This window comes from Mastomys coucha, unplaced genomic scaffold, assembly GCF_008632895.1.
Source record: "Mastomys coucha isolate ucsf_1 unplaced genomic scaffold, UCSF_Mcou_1 pScaffold23, whole genome shotgun sequence".
In the NCBI taxonomy this organism is placed as follows: Eukaryota; Metazoa; Chordata; class Mammalia; order Rodentia; family Muridae; genus Mastomys; species Mastomys coucha.
The window spans coordinates 95,589,615-95,607,534 of record NW_022196906.1 but is presented as its reverse complement, the minus strand read 5'-3'; the positions used below and the strand labels follow the sequence as shown (position 1 = coordinate 95,607,534).

General features: G+C 44.2%; 1 protein-coding gene across 2 annotated transcripts in view; it reads left to right on the top strand.

Moving 5' to 3' along the window:
- The window catches only part of Ephb1 (EPH receptor B1), a 429,402-nt gene that overhangs the window by 373,276 nt on the left and 38,206 nt on the right, over positions 1 to 17,920 (top strand). For both annotated transcript variants that reach the window (XM_031343409.1, XM_031343410.1), the window contains 2 exons: positions 4,201 to 4,448; positions 12,831 to 13,046. In XM_031343409.1, coding sequence (XP_031199269.1) covers positions 4,201 to 4,448; positions 12,831 to 13,046 — 464 coding nt within the window. The remainder of the gene's footprint in view (positions 1 to 4,200; positions 4,449 to 12,830; positions 13,047 to 17,920) is intronic.

Here is a 17,920-nt window from a genome sequence, read left to right as displayed (position 1 = left end):
AAGGAAAGGAACTAATTTCCCAGAGTCCCCATTCTTTATGCCACTGCAGAATAGATTTCCAAGTGCTGAAGTCACCAGCGACAACCCCTCCTCTCCTTACCAAGGAGCACACACTTTTATTTTCTGACTCTCAGAGAATGAGATGAGACCCGGCAGAAGATAGAATCTGAAGCTTCAGTCTTAGAGGCACTGATTTGTGGAGCAGTTAGCCATAAAGATCAAACGGCGAAGTGACGCTTGTCAATCAGAGAAGTAATCTCATCTACCATGTCCTAGGGGAGACAGCTTCTCAATACCATGCCTTCTTGTTTTCCCTCCTCCTCTGTTTCTTCTTTCTCTCCACACACACACAAGCACACCAATAAAGACTACACTATGTTCTTGGCTGTGTGCACTGTGAGGACAGCATATGTGCAAGCTCAAAGGAGTCAAATACGTTCCCAGGCTTCGGGGCTTCGGGGCTTTGGGGCTTCAGGGCTTTGGACTTCAGTAATCTATATGCAGGATTCTGTGGGTTAAAGCACAATTCTTACCCTTGGCCACATAGTAGCAGCACCTGGACAACCAGGACCGTGACAGTACAGTTAAACAGAGCCCCATATTCAGAGAGGTTTCCACTTTAGTTTTATGCTCCCCCGTCACCATCTTGAAATCCTTCATAATTTTTGAGCAAGGAGTCCTACATTTTCATCTTCTGCCAGGCACTAGAATTATATAGCCAATCCTGTAGGCAGCTATTAAATATAGAAATTCCCAGCCTGTACCCAGATCGGTTGTTCAGGATCATGAGATGAAACCCAAATCTTTGTACTCTAATTGCAGGGCCAGCTAACATAGAACAGAGTTTCTGAACTGGGGTGTCGATGTGTACGTTTGGGGGCACATTAGGTTTATCTAGTACATTTTTTCCAAATCACACACACAGGCTGATAAATATTCTGATTCTACTTAGCTCCCAGGCAAAAGTCTTGGATGAATGGCATCCACTTACGGAATTATTCTGAGAAAGGTGTTAGCACATGCTTGTAATACTAGTACTCAGGAGGCCAAGGCAGGAGGATTACTGCCAGTTTGAAGATGCCCTGGGCTACAGACCCATGTCTCAGACAGGAAGACAGTGAAGGGATTTCAAGAGAGAGGAAAGGAAGAAAGACAAGGAAGAAACTCCACTTCCAAGCTCTTACCCAAATAGGGACTTGCTAGGGTAGTTCCTGCATGCAACAGAACTGCTTGAAGCTGTAGGGTGGACTGGCCAGGGTGGTCTCTGAATTGATACTTTTGCCCAGTGGCAAAAGGTAAGAAATGAAGTGGGTGTGGCCAGAGCCCCGACTGACTATTCAGCTGCCTGGTTTAGGAACAAGCTTTTGGTGTCTCCTTGCTAATATGCTTATTAGTAAAATAAAAATGTATTAGTAAAATATTATTTGCAGGAGCGTCATGGTGATTTGACAGAATGAAGCATGCCATGGTAGATGGCCAATAGAGAAATACTTGTGGGCTCTCTCCGCCCAGAAGAAAGAGTTGTATATCCTTCCCCTAAACTCTCAACTCCATCTTTCTCCTAAAGGAAAATAGAACTCACTATGGCAACAAGAGGAAACAGTAGCCAATATTATTCAATTGGCATATTGATCAGACATATCATTTGTATTCACAGTTATTAAATAGTAGGTTGTCAGAAGGATGAATTCTACCATATATGCATGTTATACATGCATGTATATATATACATGCATATATATGTATATATAGACACATACATTTATACACACACATATATATGTGTGTATATGGACATATAGACACATATATGGCAGGTTAGATTTGACTTTAAATTTTTGCATTTTAACTACACAGCTATGCTTATTATAGCAACTCAACATAAAATGAACTAAATTCAGTTTTCTAATCTCTACTCCCATGTCCCATCTCCATCCTTCTCTTAGAACCATTTAAAAAAATGATGTTAAAAATACATTTGATATGTACTTTTCATCATTTTCCTTTTGTATTGACATGCATCCCATATGGGTGCTCACAGCAAGTGACGTTCTATGACATGCTTCCCGTCTCTCCTTTTCTTACTATACGTGAACATCTTTCAGTCAACACATATCACTCATTTATTGCTTTCAATATTTCTAGGCATTCCCTGAGATGGATATGAGGTTTCCCAAGCATTCCTTGACATAGACATTCAGTATTCATTTACTGCTGTGGCAAGCATTCTTAGGTGTAGGTGAGGGTATACACATGTGTATGTGTGGGTGTGCATGCTCACTTTTATATGTGTGTCTGGAGATCAGAGATTGAGGTTGAGTATCTTTAATGACTATTGTCCCTTACATTTTGACACAGGGTCTCTGTGAACCTGTAGCTCACCAATTCAACAAGAGTGGGTGGTCAGTGAGTTCCAGGGAATCCTCCTACCTCCACGTCCCCAGCACTCCTGCAGACATGTGCCACCATGACATTTTTTTTTTTAATGCATGTGCTGGTGATTCAAACTCCTGAAGCTTGAGCTGCAGGCGCTTTATCAGCTGAGCCACCTGTCAGCCCCCACGAACATTCCTTTATGTACAACATTAAGTGTCAGGACTTTGGCTTCTTTTGGGTGACTCGGTGACCGGGTCTCAACAGGCTATGACCTGAGTGTGGGCAAGGCAGAGTCCAAACAAATGACAATACATATGGCACACTGAATTTTATTGGCATGCCGGCCACGCTCCAGGTACTCCAGTGGGTGTGCAAGTTCCAAATGTGAGAGAGCCTCGGTCTGACCTCAGGCAATTCACCAAAGCAGGGTATGATTCCATGTCCAAGCCAATGCTACAAATGATAGCTATCTGAGTATTAGGGCTGGGATGAAATCTTCTTAATGGTGCTTAAGGCCAGCCTCTCCTGCAGCTCCACATTCCCTCATGTTCAGTAGAATTCAGAGTGGTTTTGCATAAAAGTCCTTTTGCATAGCTCTCTTCCTGTGATTTCCTGTAGCAGAAAGCAAAAGGATGTCCAGCCTGGAGCATGGAAGCCTGCTAGCAAAGTCTTTCCGATTTGGCCAGTGGTTGATCTGATTGTTCACAGTTTGCTCTATCATTTTCTTTCAGAAGCTTAAGGTGAAAAAAAAAAAAAAACAAAAAACAAAAAAAACAAAAAGTTGCCCAGCAGAAGCCCCTGACAGGCCTTTGACACGCATTTCAGCGAAGGCCTTGCGAGGAGACACTTAACTACCACCCATGAAAAAACTAGAAGTAACAAAACAAGGAGAAATCATCAAATAACTTTTGAAAGCACATTAAGCAAGACTCAACAGACTTTTTCTCTTTTAGACAGCTATGAAATGGTGTCATCAAAATTGTTTTTACTCTTAGTAATTTTACTGCAAAAAAATAAAAAAGTTGAAATCCTACTGTATACCCGTGGAGATGTTCAGCCTGTGCCTGCTTGGAGGGATATGTGGCTGTTCAGCTGCCAGGCTTGAAGCTGCAGCAGTCCCTGGATCTGACTCCACTCTCCTGCAGAGGCCCAGGTCCTCCAGGTGGCCCCCAGCCAGTGGCTGAAGCTGGCAGGGATTTTAGGGGCTAGCTATTTCGAGAGGAGGAACTCCTTATTGCCTGCCAGGCTGGCTGAGGCTTTGTCAGGTCTGCTTGGGATGTGTTTGCTGTGATCTGGGTGCTCCATCCCGATCCTGCTTCCTTCCCCTCTTATCTCTCAGGGATAAACCCATTCCTTTCCTAACTTTTCAGGGTCTGCTTTCCAGAGAACAGACTAGCCACGGACACGTTCGCTTTAATGTGGGTGCATCAACTAAAGAACCCACATAGCCTCCATCCCCAGACACTTGCGCACCAGGCTTCACTAAAAGTGAACCAGATTTCAATTATGCAGGTGGAGCACACACACGCAAAACATTAAGGGCAGGACAAAACCCACACTTGGATAATGTTCTGAAATTCCACTTCAGCTACTCAAACTATTTCTAAGAACAGACATGAGGAATGTGCGTTAGTATTCCTTCTGTGTTTCCTATGAACGGATTACAGCCTAGACATCACAGTTGCATGGAGAAAATTCAATTTCCATGTCTCCACTCAAATCACAACCCTTCCTTGAGCACCACGGCTCTTGGTAAGATGCCTCCCCTTGTGGTTCCACAGATGGAGAAGGAGAAAGAGCCTAACTGCATGCTTGCTGTTTCAGGAGAGTTTGGCGAGGTGTACAAGGGCCGTTTGAAGCTGCCAGGCAAGAGGGAAATCTATGTGGCCATCAAGACCCTGAAGGCTGGGTACTCAGAGAAACAGCGTCGGGATTTTCTGAGCGAGGCGAGCATCATGGGTCAGTTTGACCATCCCAACATCATTCGCCTGGAGGGTGTCGTCACCAAGAGCCGGCCCGTCATGATCATTACTGAGTTCATGGAGAATGGCGCTTTAGACTCTTTCCTCCGGGTAAGAGCCACAGGGGTGTTGGGGGTTGGGTGGTGTTAATACTGCTGGATGGAGGGAAGAGGTCCTGGGGAGAAGGGTTCTGTGAGGGTAATCTGCCTTCAGGCCTGGCTGGTCACCTGTGGGCAAGCTTTAACCTTGGTGAGATTAGCAGAGGTTTGTTGTTAAAAGGAAAGAACAACTTTGTACTGGGTAACCAATCAGGAGGCCCCATCCCCGGAGAGGCCAATCCTTCATGATCTTCCCCCTCTCAGCCTTCATTAGCTGTCTATAGCTCTCAGTGTAAGGGGGGTACTCCTTCCACGCCACCATGAGACATCCCCTCTTCCTTGTTAGCACATCTCCTGATATTGTTGGGTTGGTTTTTTTGTGTCTTATTTATGCAAACATTTCTAAGAGAGGCAGTCTCACGGCAGATATCGTGGTATTCAGGCTTGTATAATCTTTCTGTCCATCAGAGGAAGCATAAAAAATGAGTGGCAGGGTGGTATACTTATATTGTAATTAAGGCATATTTAAGATTTTAAAATATACTTTTAAAAGAGAGAAGAACAAAGCCTAGTCTGAGGTCTCCTCAGAGCAAGGGTGACACAGCGAGGGCCTCAGTAAATGCTTACTGGTTGAATAAGATGGTGGAAGCAAAGAATGGTCCCGGATATCTCCATGAATTATTGAAACTGAAGAGATCATCGGTGGCCATGGCTGCCTTTCACCAGCGCAGCCAGTCTCCCAGCCAGGTCTCTTCAGTTGGCTGGTTAAAAAGAAAGCAGAGTTGCCATCTTCTAGACAATCCATGAGCCTCCTGCCATTTATAGAGGCATCTGAAAGACTGCCACGGGCACCAGGAAATCTTTCCTGGCATCTGTGCAGAGCGGTGACTCCCAGTCCAACCTGCAGCAGCCGTGGATGTGCCTGGATGCATCGAGAGATCTATGAATGGTCCTGGTCAGAGTTCATGCTCATGAGACCATGCTCACAATGGAGCCACTTTCTTATAGGAGATCACAGATGCATATGGAGAATGGATGGTAGCCAATCTTAGGCTGGGAGTCAGACCTGACCAAGAGTCTCAGGGGGGAACATCTAGCGATTGTGAGAGCAGAGAGTCTGGGAATGGCATCAAAGGGTGGCCATAGCCTTCTGAATGCGGACTTTGGGCAAGCAGGCTATGCATGTCTCTACACTCAGTCAACAGTTGTGGTTACTGATCAAAGGACCATCCATTCACACTGAAACATTAATGAGTTGACTGCTCTGGCAAAGCATACACTGAATACTGGGCCTATGCAGTACAAGAAATACAGCTCTAATGCTTTATAACTAATTACCAGAGACCCTACTGACTTAGCATAGCAGCCTGGTTTATAATGCTCATGGACCTGCAATGGAGGCAAGGGTGTAAGATGCAGCATCTAGTTTCTTGTGGGGTTATATGAATCATCTCAAGGCAAGGATTGAAAGTATGTGGTTTCCTTCACTCATGTCTTAACATGGAGTTTAAATGTGACATCAGCTGTACCTTTTCCAGTGGCCTGTTTGAGCTTCTTTAGAGCAAGTTGGGTCCAAGAACAAGTATCCTTGAAAGAGACAGTGAAGGCTAGACCATTTGTGTGTCTGAGCAATCATATAGTGTCACTTTCACCCCAGTGAGGGACCCACCTGGAACCAAGGAAAGAGAGCCGTCCCTTGTTTCAGGGATGAAGATGACTTTACTTCCACTTTAGTCTCAAGTGGCTAGGGACATGGCTGTGGATAAGGGGCTGAATTCAGATCCCCAGTACCCATCTAAGCCGGTGCCTTGGCACATACCTGGAACAACAGTACTGGGCTTGAGATGGGACACAGGAGACATGTGGATCCTAAGGGCTCTCTGGCTAGCTAATATAACTAAAACACGGAGCTCAATGAGAGACCCTACCTTAAAATAGAAGATAGAGATTGTGGGAAATGCTTGGTGTTGGTTTCTGACTCCCACAAGCAGGTAGGCAGGTAGGCAGGCAGGTGCGCTCATGTACACACACACACACACACACACACACACACACACACACACACACACACACAAGGAGATCCAGCTATAACCACCTTACAGAATACAACCCACCACAGATGTAATCCCCTCCCTGAGCCTGAATGTTCAAATCTGCCAGGTACCTGCATGTGTAAGAGTTTTTGTCTCTGTGAACGAAGAACATAGATGTCACAGAGTCATACTTGTAAGATGAGAGAGAGAAAGAGAGGGTAGAGAGAGAGAGAGAAGAGAGAGAGAGAGAGAGAGAGAGAGAGAGAGAGAGAGAGAGAGGGCGAGAGAGAGAGAGAGAGGAGAGTCACAGAGGGAGAATTTCTCCAATGAGGAATTTGGCAGACCAGTGGGGAGGTGGACGGTAAGCTATAGGCCATCTTGGTTTGTGCAGAAGTTAAAGTAAATGTGAGCTATTTCACAATCTACAGCAGCTGCAAGGTTGCTTCCACTCCCGGGAGCAGAGTGGGCATGACCGTGGGATTTGATTGGAAGCTGCACTTTTACACTACCAAAGCTGCCTATGTAGAGCTGTACATGCATGTTGCCTAAGCTAGGTAGTTCTGGGAGGTGTTTGAAGAAGTGGAGATGGAGAAATGGCAGTAGATTGGGGGTTCAGACCCATGCCTCCTTGAGGGAATGGTTGTAGCTCTATTTTGAAACTCTATCACCTGCCACAGTGAGCCCGTGGTAGATGTTGGCTGAGTGGAACTGTGCACAATTATTTCTAGAGAGTGGCAGAGAATTCAGGAAATACTGTGTGCCCACAGCATCTCATTCACTGTCTTTGTAGACACAGAAGAGCGAGGGATACACTGTGCTTTCCCAGGGGCAAGCATTGATGATCAGAGATCTTGTGAAGGAAATAAAGGCAGCCAGAAGGCAAGCATCATCTTGGCCAGCCTCAAGACCCTGTCTGGACTCATTTCCTTTGTATTGCTTGATTCTACCTCAGAGAAAGTCACTACATAGTTGGGAGAATGTAATGAGAGTCCATCTTCAGGTCACCTATAGGACAGGGAGATCCATCCTCCAGGAGACTACGAGAATCAAAGTCCCACCCTATTACTCCTTCCATATTGAGTATTTTCCACCTGGGGCCCAGAACACATAGATTTGGGGTTCCTTCATGATAATGAGGTTGTACGTCTGCACAGTGGGAAGAACCCTAGGGGCAAGAGAGGAACACAGAAAAACAGAGGTGAGGGCACAGCCAGGAAGGGTGGCGAGAGTGGGCAGAGCCAAGAGCAGCTGGGAAATGAAGCGTTTCTGACTGCACCTCGTGAAGGCAGGTAATCTATAAATCTAATTTCAGCCTTACTACTGAACCCTGGAGCATAGCAACATTAATTGATATCTGCTGCTTGATAAAATTGAAGAAATAGGTCATCAGTTCAGTTCTACAGGGTCCATCTTCTGGGAAGGAGGATAATTTTAGGACCACCATTCAAAAAAGAAGGGAAAAGAGTTAGTTCTTAAACTGTACAACTGTTCCCTTTCCGACATACTCCTGGACTTAGCAGCTTCGAGAGGGCACTCCACTCACTCTGGCCTTGGGTCAGGGCCTCAGAGATCCACATCTCTTCTCATCCACTCTCCATTCCTGTCTTTGAAGGAATTAGAATTCCTGTCTTCTGGAAGGATTGGAAACACCCAGGAGGTGGTTCCTTGTTGCTGATTGTTTTAAATGGAAGAGTTTTGGATTGCCCAGTTAATTATTGAATATCTTCATCTTGGTACCAAGATCCAATGGCACCCATCTGGTGGCTCTTCCCTAAGCTTGAAAACCATTCCTGAAGCTCAGATCCATGTATGGTCAAAAACTTCTGGTGGTCACCATTGGTTCACTCATAGATGGTCATTTCTGTAAGACTCTTGGAAGTCACTGATTGGTGTCAAATGGGACAGTTTTCATCATGGGAGCTCATCCATGGATCTAAGCTATACAGAAGCAACTAGGGAAAGAATATCAGATTGGAAGCCCTGAGACTAAGCCCCTATCTTGGCTCCAGCTATGAGTCACCCTATGGCCTGGAGTTAACTCAATTTTTCAATCTATGAACTAAAGGCATTGAGCTGGATGAGCTTGAAAGTTCTCTTTTAGTTAAAAAAAAATCTATGATTCATTCTCTTCAAAGAAATCAAATAAGGGTTTCATTTCCTGAAGTGGATTTGTCAATGAAAGTGGAAATGCCTAAATCCCCTCTGTCTGATACGAGGGCCGCCAAGTGGCTCCATGCATTTGCTGGAAAGCAATTTCAGTAGAAAGCACTCGAGAATGAGAAGAAAGTTTTAAATCACTCCATCCAGGTCTGCATCTCCTTGCTGTACCATGTTTTTTTCCCATGGGCACAGTGTGGAGCCCAGTTGCTTCTCAAAGTCGCCGAGAGAAACCAGGTGGTGGTCATTCTGTTTTGCTTATTTTCTATGCTGGTGTCCTTATCTCTGTAATTACAAAGCCTGTGGACAGCCATCCTATATAATTTAAGGGATAATGCTTGTCTCTCAAAACAATTTTCCAGACCCGCGAGATGGCTCAGTGGGTAAAGGGGCTTGGCACCTGCCTGACCACTTGAGTTCTAGCCCCATAAACCACATAGTGGAGAGAATCTCGTTGTCCTTTGACCTCCATGCCAGCATCATACCAGTGGATTGAACAAGAAGCAGTTGAAAACATCAGGGGAAATATAGCATGTTTATATCCTTAGGTTTTCACCAAGATATTAAGTTCCGCAGTAAGGACCTTTCCTGTAGAGATGTGCTTATCCTGCAGCGAGCTCCTGAGGAAACTGTTGCCCATTGCAGAGTCAGCATATTCCAGAGGACGAGGCACGGGACAGAAGTTCAAAGACCAGATAACAGCAGCATCATTAGTCACAGGTGGCTTTTCTCCCTGAGAAGCTTATGCAGCCGTCTCCTCCACACACCACCGAAGGCAGCCATTACCAGAGGATCAGAGATGGAATGTCAGCAGAGAAGTAATTTGCCACTCCGGATTTAGACTTGTGTTATAACTCAAACCCACATAGAGTGATTTAAGGCTGATCACGTAGATCCTCTGGACTTCCTTTATCTTCACTGTGAAAACAATACAATATTGTCTGCCTTTTCTTTTGCCCAGGGACAGTTTGAAGGCTCTGATCATATTCTGGGGAGTATCATTTTCCATTTGAAAGTCAAGTAATTGAAGACACTGGTATTTGTGAATTGATTCCCATTTCAAGCATCTGCCATCAAGTCTCCTTCAGTCACTAATACCAGTTGGTAGGAAGCTGGGTACCTTTACCATACTGACCCATTCTGCATTGAACTCAGAACACCCACTGGGCTGGGCTTTCCAAGAGCAATGACCATAGAGTGTTTCTCATATACTCAGAAAAATGCCAGGAACCTAAAACTGGACCCCAGACTCCCTTGATAGGAGCATTTGAGGTCCATAGAGGTGACTTGGAAGAAGGGACAGCCTGGCTCTTGGGTACTGTGATCACTGATGATATCAGAGCAGCATAAGGCTCCTAATGAAGACTTCTGGCCTGTGATCTCATTGAACCCCCAAAGAGTCCGGGAAGAGAGGACCCTGGCCTCTTAAGATTTAGCTGTGGGAATCATGACTCTGCAGGCTAAATCACTTCCTCAGGCCAATGAGCGGCAGAGCCTGGGTCCAAACTGTGTCTACTTGGATCCAGACACCAAATGTTCAACCACTTTTGTTCACCCCAGAAACTATAGTGATGCCTGGTCTAAATTTTAAACACAAGGCAAAAACCAGGAATACTGCAGTGAATTTAAGGAAAAATACAGATATCACTGTATATGCTTGCCCATACCTTTCCCATTGTGGGTAAGCGCGCTGTCCCTCTCCAGAGTGAGATCTCTAGTAAGATACCAATTTTTCACTAGAATGCCACCAATACTTAAAAGAAATTTGAAAATGGTATTTGAATGAAAATCCAGCCTGTGTGACTTGAAGGTGGGGTGCAGCTTTAGAATCTGTAGAAGTTGCATGGGGACATTCTGAGGAGGCACATCTCCCAGGGAAATGCTTGGAGAAAGGGCTAGGCACTTCTGAGAGAGCGGCTGGCTTCGGCAGAAGGTGCTGATGGAAGTTCACTCTGGAGGAGGATTTGAATCATCCCTGGTACATTCATCCTTCACAGATGGGCAAATCAGTCAGTCTTTCCCCAAACCAACGTGGCACTTTTATTTTAGGTCCTTAGAAGGAAATGCCACAGAAAAAGCATTCTTGGCAGGTTGGGAGGTGGTTAGGAATCCAGGCAGGAGCAGCCTGGTCCGTAGGGACTGTCCTACTTTGCGTCTCCATTGCTAACACACTGACCGAAAGCAACTTAGGGAAGAAGGGTTTGTTTCATTTAAAATGCACAGTCTCCACAGTCCTTTATAGAGGGAAGCCAGGCAGGAATTGAAACGGGAACAGAAGCAGGAACAGAAGCAGGGACCATGGACGAATGATGCTTCTTGGCTTGCTCCCCATGGCTTTCTCAGCATTCTTTCTTGTCCTACCCAGAACCACCTGTCCAGTGGTGACATAACCCACAGTGGGCTGGGCCCTCCCACATTAATCACTGATCAAGAAAATGACTCACAGCCATGCCCACAGATCAATCTGATGGAGACAATTCATCAGTTGAGATTACCTCTTGTGTTTAGGTTTGTATCAAGTTGACAACACCAATCCATACTCCTCCATGTAATCATTGGCCACTGATGGATTTTGGAGAAGGGACAGCCCTTATAGCCATGCAAAAATGGTGTACCTACCCATGTCCAAAGGAGGTAACAGATGTGGGTGTATTATGCACTCTATCCAGTCGATGTTCAATAAAAGGAGGCTCCTCACACTGCTTATACTTTGTGTATTTCACATATGGACTTCTAAGGCAGAGAATGTGGCTTGCCCATACCTGTGTTCAACAATAGCTAGACTAGACCTCAGGCACTCTGCCACTTTTCACTTTTCCTCCATTTGCAACATTTCCCTGTTTAGGGTGTGCTCTAATTAATCTAGAATTAATTAAACCCTTTGGAGAAGCACTAAGACCAAACTATATGGTAAGGTAAGTTCTTGGCAGCATGACTCAGAACCCACTGATTTAACCACTCTCTGCAGAGGCAAGATGCTGAGGTGGTATGTGACAAAAAGAGGGCACATTCCATTTGATGAAAATAAAATCTATCTAGTGGGAAGGGCATTCATGCTTAGAAATGAGTCCTTTAGGGATGGGAGAAAGCCATAATGTAGCCTGACATGGCGAGGGTTACTAACAGGGTTCCAGGTGCCAGACACTGTGTGTGAGCTTTAGCTTTTACTGACCCCTTGCCCTGTGGGGCAAGCATGGTTACACAAAGCAAAGCTTGACAACTCAGAAAATAAAAAGGTGCCGGAGAGTTTGGGAAATAGCGAGATACCCTGATCATTCAACTATTTGTGCTTTTTTAAGGTGTTGAGGCTTCCCACTCCTTCTATTCTCTGTTAAAGTTTTCATCACGTAAAATATTATGGGCATCTCTAGAGATGGGGGTTCTTGTGCTCAAAGAGTTAGAGTCAAATATCAGAGTCAGAAGGTTGTACTATATACACAGCCACAAAGTTCAAAGTTGCAATGTATAAGGCAATATGGTAATATACTTGAAAACAGTGTTCAGAAAATGCTAATTACATTGGAGGGAGGGGATCATAAAGACATCATCTTTGAGGAAGGGAATTTAAGCAGAAACAAAGGGCACATAAGGATGGGCTTAGAGAGAAAGGAACAGAAGAAATGGTACTTATGAAATTCTGGGGCAAGTTGGACTTACTGTGGAAAGAACATAGAGTTCTCTCGCCCCTGTGGCTTTATTTAGCATGAGTGTGTGACTTCAGAGCCTAAGGCAAGGCAGTCGCTGGTCCTTAGGGTCTCCTGAGCTGTACTGAGGAGTTGGGAGATTTTCCTTAATGCAACTGGAAGCTATTAGAGAGTTTAAGCCAGGGAGTGACATGGCCTGATTTATGTCTTGAAGAGATGGCCCTGGCTGCCATGGAGAGAATGGATTGTAGGGGTGCAGGTGCAGAAGGCTGTTACAGGTGATGGATGGCAATGACTTGTTTGGAATGGTGGCAGTGGAAAGGGAAAGGAGTGGACGGCTTTGAGATGTAATTTGGAGATGAAATCGACAGGGCTTGGCAAGGAGAGAGCAGAGCATTCAAGAGAAGAGATGAGGAGGAGGGAGGAGCAGGAAGAAGCAGTGGAGAGCTGAATGCTGGGTGCTGACAGAGGGTTGACAAGCCGTCGGCCATGCTGTCTAGGCTCCCGATTAGCCACTGAAGCCCATCTTGATCCTGATCTCCTTTTTTTGTCTTATCACAGCAAAATGATGGACAGTTCACCGTGATCCAGCTTGTGGGGATGCTCAGAGGCATCGCTGCTGGCATGAAGTACCTATCTGAGATGAATTACGTGCACCGGGACCTGGCTGCTAGGAACATTCTGGTTAACAGCAACCTGGTGTGCAAAGTATCTGACTTTGGCCTCTCTCGCTACCTCCAGGATGACACCTCAGACCCCACCTACACCAGCTCCTTGGTGAGTCCTTAGTCCACTCGGAAATTATGGCATGAATCCATGATGGCTGAACTTTGGACCTGTAGCTGAGCTTTTTCTCTACTTAGGGAGTCAGAGGCTGGGCACCCCATCCATCCAATAGGAATAACAGCAGTCAATGTCCAGGTGATCTGACCACAGCTTATCAGAAGGAGCTGCTGTCTACTTGGAAGCCACTGTGCTCCTTAGTCAATGGCAAGAGCAGTTTGGACCAGAGAGATTTGGAGAATCCAAGTGGAAGGAGCCCCAGGCAAAGCTCTGGTCCCCATTTGAACTGGGCATTGAGTCACCAGAATCCGGTTCAGTTTCCTATCTTCCTTCCAGGGGGCTTTAAGTACCAGTTCCATTCTGAGTGCTGAAACCAGATCTTCTCTCAGCCTCCCCCTCCACATCCTGAGCAGCTCTAATCTCTATCCCACTGCCTCCTTCACACAATTCATCTTGGAACCATAATACATTCAAAATAGACTTCTGGCTTTCCTCTTCAGTGTAGCTGCCCCATCTCGCCATCCCCCTAGCTGGCACCCTTTAACTAGAGACTGAAATAGAAGAGTCACCATTGATTTCTCCCTGTGCCTCAACATCCCCTCCTGATCCTTGGTGACTCCTAGGAAATCTATCCCCACTCTTCCTCTACTGCCCCTGACCTTAGAAGGCTGCATTCACTTTGGCCTAGACTGCTGTAGTGGTTGTCCAGCTGGTGTCTTCATTTTCCACTTATGTTCATGACCCAACAATATCTTTCATTGCCTCCCTATCTGCTTTAAACTTCAAAAAATTGAGATGTACAAATTAAAACAATACAGACAAGCAAGATCTCTTTGTAGAAAATATCTAGCGAATGGCAGCTCCCCCGTGGTAGGAGCCTGTAAACTTCTCCATTAAAGAGTCATCTGACTAGTATTTTAGGCTTTGTTGGCCAAGAGGCAAAATGGAGAATTATGTAAAGAATTATGTAACCAGTGGCAGTGTGACCCTTTGAAAAGTGATAGACATTGTTCAAGCTCCTAGGCTACAAACAGAGACCAGCTGGACTTGACACTCGGGCCAGAGTGTCCAGCCACTGCCTGAAGCATCCTTGTTAAATTAGATGTGGTTCCTTTCACATTTCTTTGTGACCACAATATGCTCATTTCTCTGAGTTCTTGTGCTCCCCATGGGATTTCTTTTTCTTTCCAGATTGACTTTCCAACTCTTAGTGAATATTCATACTCTCCTGGGAGTGTGTCTGACACTTAGCATCCTCAGCGGCAATGGAGGTCACCAATCTTTGAAATTATGCTAATTCAATAGCAAACTATGGGCACCTCCATGTTATCTCAATTTGCATTTTTATATAATTGACAAAAATTAGTTTTCTCTCTTCCATCGTACCTTTACCTGACTTTCTCCCCACTGAGTTGCTGGTTGATGTTTATGTTGGGAATGTTACCCTGTGATGGTCTATGATAAGAGTTAGGTGCCCACCTGTTGTGGCTCTCACTGATGGCAGTGTCATTTGGCTTGTGGCATCGTTGAGATTCAGTCAAAAATGTCCGTTGTTTCTTCTACATCTTCTTGGGATGCTGATTTGCTTTTAAAGTTCTCCTCACACAAAATTATGAAATGTTTCTCAGAGTCTTAAGTACCATTGCATTATGTTGATATTTGTTCTATGTGTAAAGACTTAACACACCTGAAGTCACTCTCTCACAAGTTTATTTCAGTAAAATCTCAGATGTAACTGATGTAACTTAGAACTTTAAAGACTTTGACCAAGAGTCTCCATATATGCCCTAGTAGACCCCAGAACGAGCATCTTGCTTTGTGTGCTTCACCATCTAACTCAGGCCTATTCCTCTTTCTGCGTATCATTTTTGTTTACATATACCTTTTGTTTCTGCACACAGTAGTGTGTGCACACATATGAAGTACAAATTTGGAATTTCACAGATGTATAGAGTTGTATCACTCAAACTTATAGCAAGATAAAGAATCTAGTCATTACCCCGGGGGACTTCTCCATGTGCCTCCCACCCTGAATCCATCCCCACATGCCAAACGCACTTAGATACAATCACTGCTCTGGGTTTTTTTAATGTTAAAATGTTTATGCATGTATGCATGTATTTATCAGGACTTTATGACCAATCTAGGTCTTTGTAGAAATGGTTGTTTTCCCTTATATCATATTTGAGACAGTCACTCTTCTTGCTATATGCAGTAGGACTTTATTCCTATTGAGCTTATTGTTTATTTTTCCATTATCTTGACAGATGCCAGGAATATTCTGGAACATATTTTTAAATATTGATTAGAAAGTTACTTCTTACTTAGTTTTGTCAAGGTAAACAATCATGCTGACTTGCTCAATATATACTTTATTTCCAAAATATGCCATCCTTGACACTGAGGTCTTCCTATCAACTGTTTGATTCTGTTGATCTGTTTATTCAGTGTCTCTTCTCATTGATATAGCCATAATGACTTGAGCAAATATCATATAACAACATTTTAATGAAAGTCTTACTATTCAGGAGGAACATGCTAGCTTCCATTCTTTTCTTCAAAACATTTTCTTAGCTAGTCTTAGATTTTTTTTTTTTATTTTAAGTGAAATTTAAAATCCCCTGTGTCTAGGTCAAAACACACACACACACACACACACACACACACACACACACACACACACACTCACACACACGCATTTGTATTAACAGCCAGTCTTTGAGTGGACTAGTCTGCCATTGGAAGTACTAACACTTATTTAGTGGTCCAGGGTTACTTAAGTAGAGATGGAGTCAAATATAAAAGATGCATCTACCTTATAGTGAGTGTATCTTACAGTAGAAGTTTCTTAGGGAAGCTTCCTGCATCATTTTGCTGTACATATTGCTTAGATCATCTGCCATGATTTTATAAATGCTTCTTCTGTACAGCTTCTGTTGACTCTGGACCTCAGAGTCTTCAGGAGCATTGGTTGTACAGTCATGCAACTCATCACCTTTCTCATGCCATTTCTTCTGTTTGCCTCTTCCTAGAAATAGAAACAATGAACATATTTGCTGATTAAATAGATTATGCTTTGGAAATACAAAGATTTTATTCAAATGATAAACATTTATTGAACATCTTCTATGTATCGATACTCTGGCACACAGCACATAGTCAGGATCAAAATAGTTATTACTGCATCACAATGCACAGAATTTAGTGACAACATGGCCATTCATCAGACATATACTCAATGATGGCACCACTACTTGCTACAAGAGCACAGAGAAATCAGTAGCCCTGATAGCACCTAGGGGGCTTACTCCAGAGAAGTAGATGATGGTATTTCAACAGATTTGAAGAACAAGTCAGCTTTAGTCAACATAGGCTGCTGAGATGAAATGCCCCCAGCCAGATAGCTTAAACAGTAAACATTCAATCCTCCTGACTCAAGATAAAGTTAGAGTGTCTGAAGTCAAGATAATACTCTGCTCAGGCTTTTGGTAGTGACTTTCTCTTAATGATGTCCTTGAATATGAATGCCTTGGTGTGAACACTAGAGAAATAGAGAGTGCTCATCATATGTCTGCCCAGTTCATATGGGTATTGATACACCCTGGGGTCTACATCCTCATGGTCTAATTCTAAACATACATATCTTCAAAAAGCCTGCCTTCAATATCCTCCCACTGGGGATTAGGACTTCAACATATTACTTTGGAGGCACATAGAGTTTAGCATTCTTCTCCTCCAAAGGACCGTGTCCCATTAGGCCACACAAGCAGAGGAGCAGTGGCAAGGGAGACAGGTGAGTATGTTGGAGAAGAAACTACCATTCTCGGTCATGGAAAAGGAGAAAGATGCCTAAGAGCAAATAGCAGTAGGCTCTTTCAAACATCTGTGATAGAATTCATAGTATTGGAATGATAGAAAACCATTCAAGGGGTAGGAAGGGGTGTGTGTGTGTGTGCACGTACACACGTATGTGTATCATGGTTGAAAGGTGTTAGATTTACATTTGAGAAAAATAACCTGGCTCCCCTCTTACACTTGCCTTTTCCTGTGGATTTCTTCCATTCCTCCATTTTCACATTAAAAAACAAATTCCAGACTTCCTTGGTTTCCTTTTTACATTCTTTCTCCAAAACACCTCTTGATAGGTCCAGCAAAGGTAGATATCATAAGCTAATGAAGACCAACAACCACATGTGAGGGCTTTACCATAGCTCCAGTGGGTAATTCCAAAGGACACTGGGTAGAGTAAGAGCTATTAGGAGAGCGATGCACACATGGAAAACATGAAAGCTGGCATGCATTGTTGCAATGTTGAGCTTGAGTGACCATATTTCTGTGAAATGAGAGACAGACAAGTAAATAGGGTTGAGGGCACCTGGAAGCAGTGGCGAGCCTACAGCAAGAGGACAGCTGGCTCTCAGATCTTGATTATTTTTTTTTGAAGTTGTTTTATATAGTTTTATAATTTTTATTAGGTATTTTCTTTATTTACATGTAAATTTCTCCATTCCTAGTTTCCCCTCCAAAAAACAAAGAAACAAACAAAAACAACAAAAACAAACCCCTGTTGCTTCCCCCCTCCCCAGGCCTGCCACCCCACCCTCTCCCAGTTACTGGCCCTGGCATTCCCCTACACTGGGGCACAGAACTTTCACAGGCCCGAGCTCCTCTCCTCCCACTGATAATCAAATTGCAATCCTCTACTATACACATGCTGCCAGAACAATCAGACCCCTCCATGTGCAGCCCTTGGTTGGTGGTTGAGACCCTGGGAGCTCTGAGGGTACTAGTTGGTTCATGGTTGTTCATCCTAAGGGGCTGCAAATCCCTCAGCTCCATTGGTCCTTTCTCTAACTCCTTCACTGGGG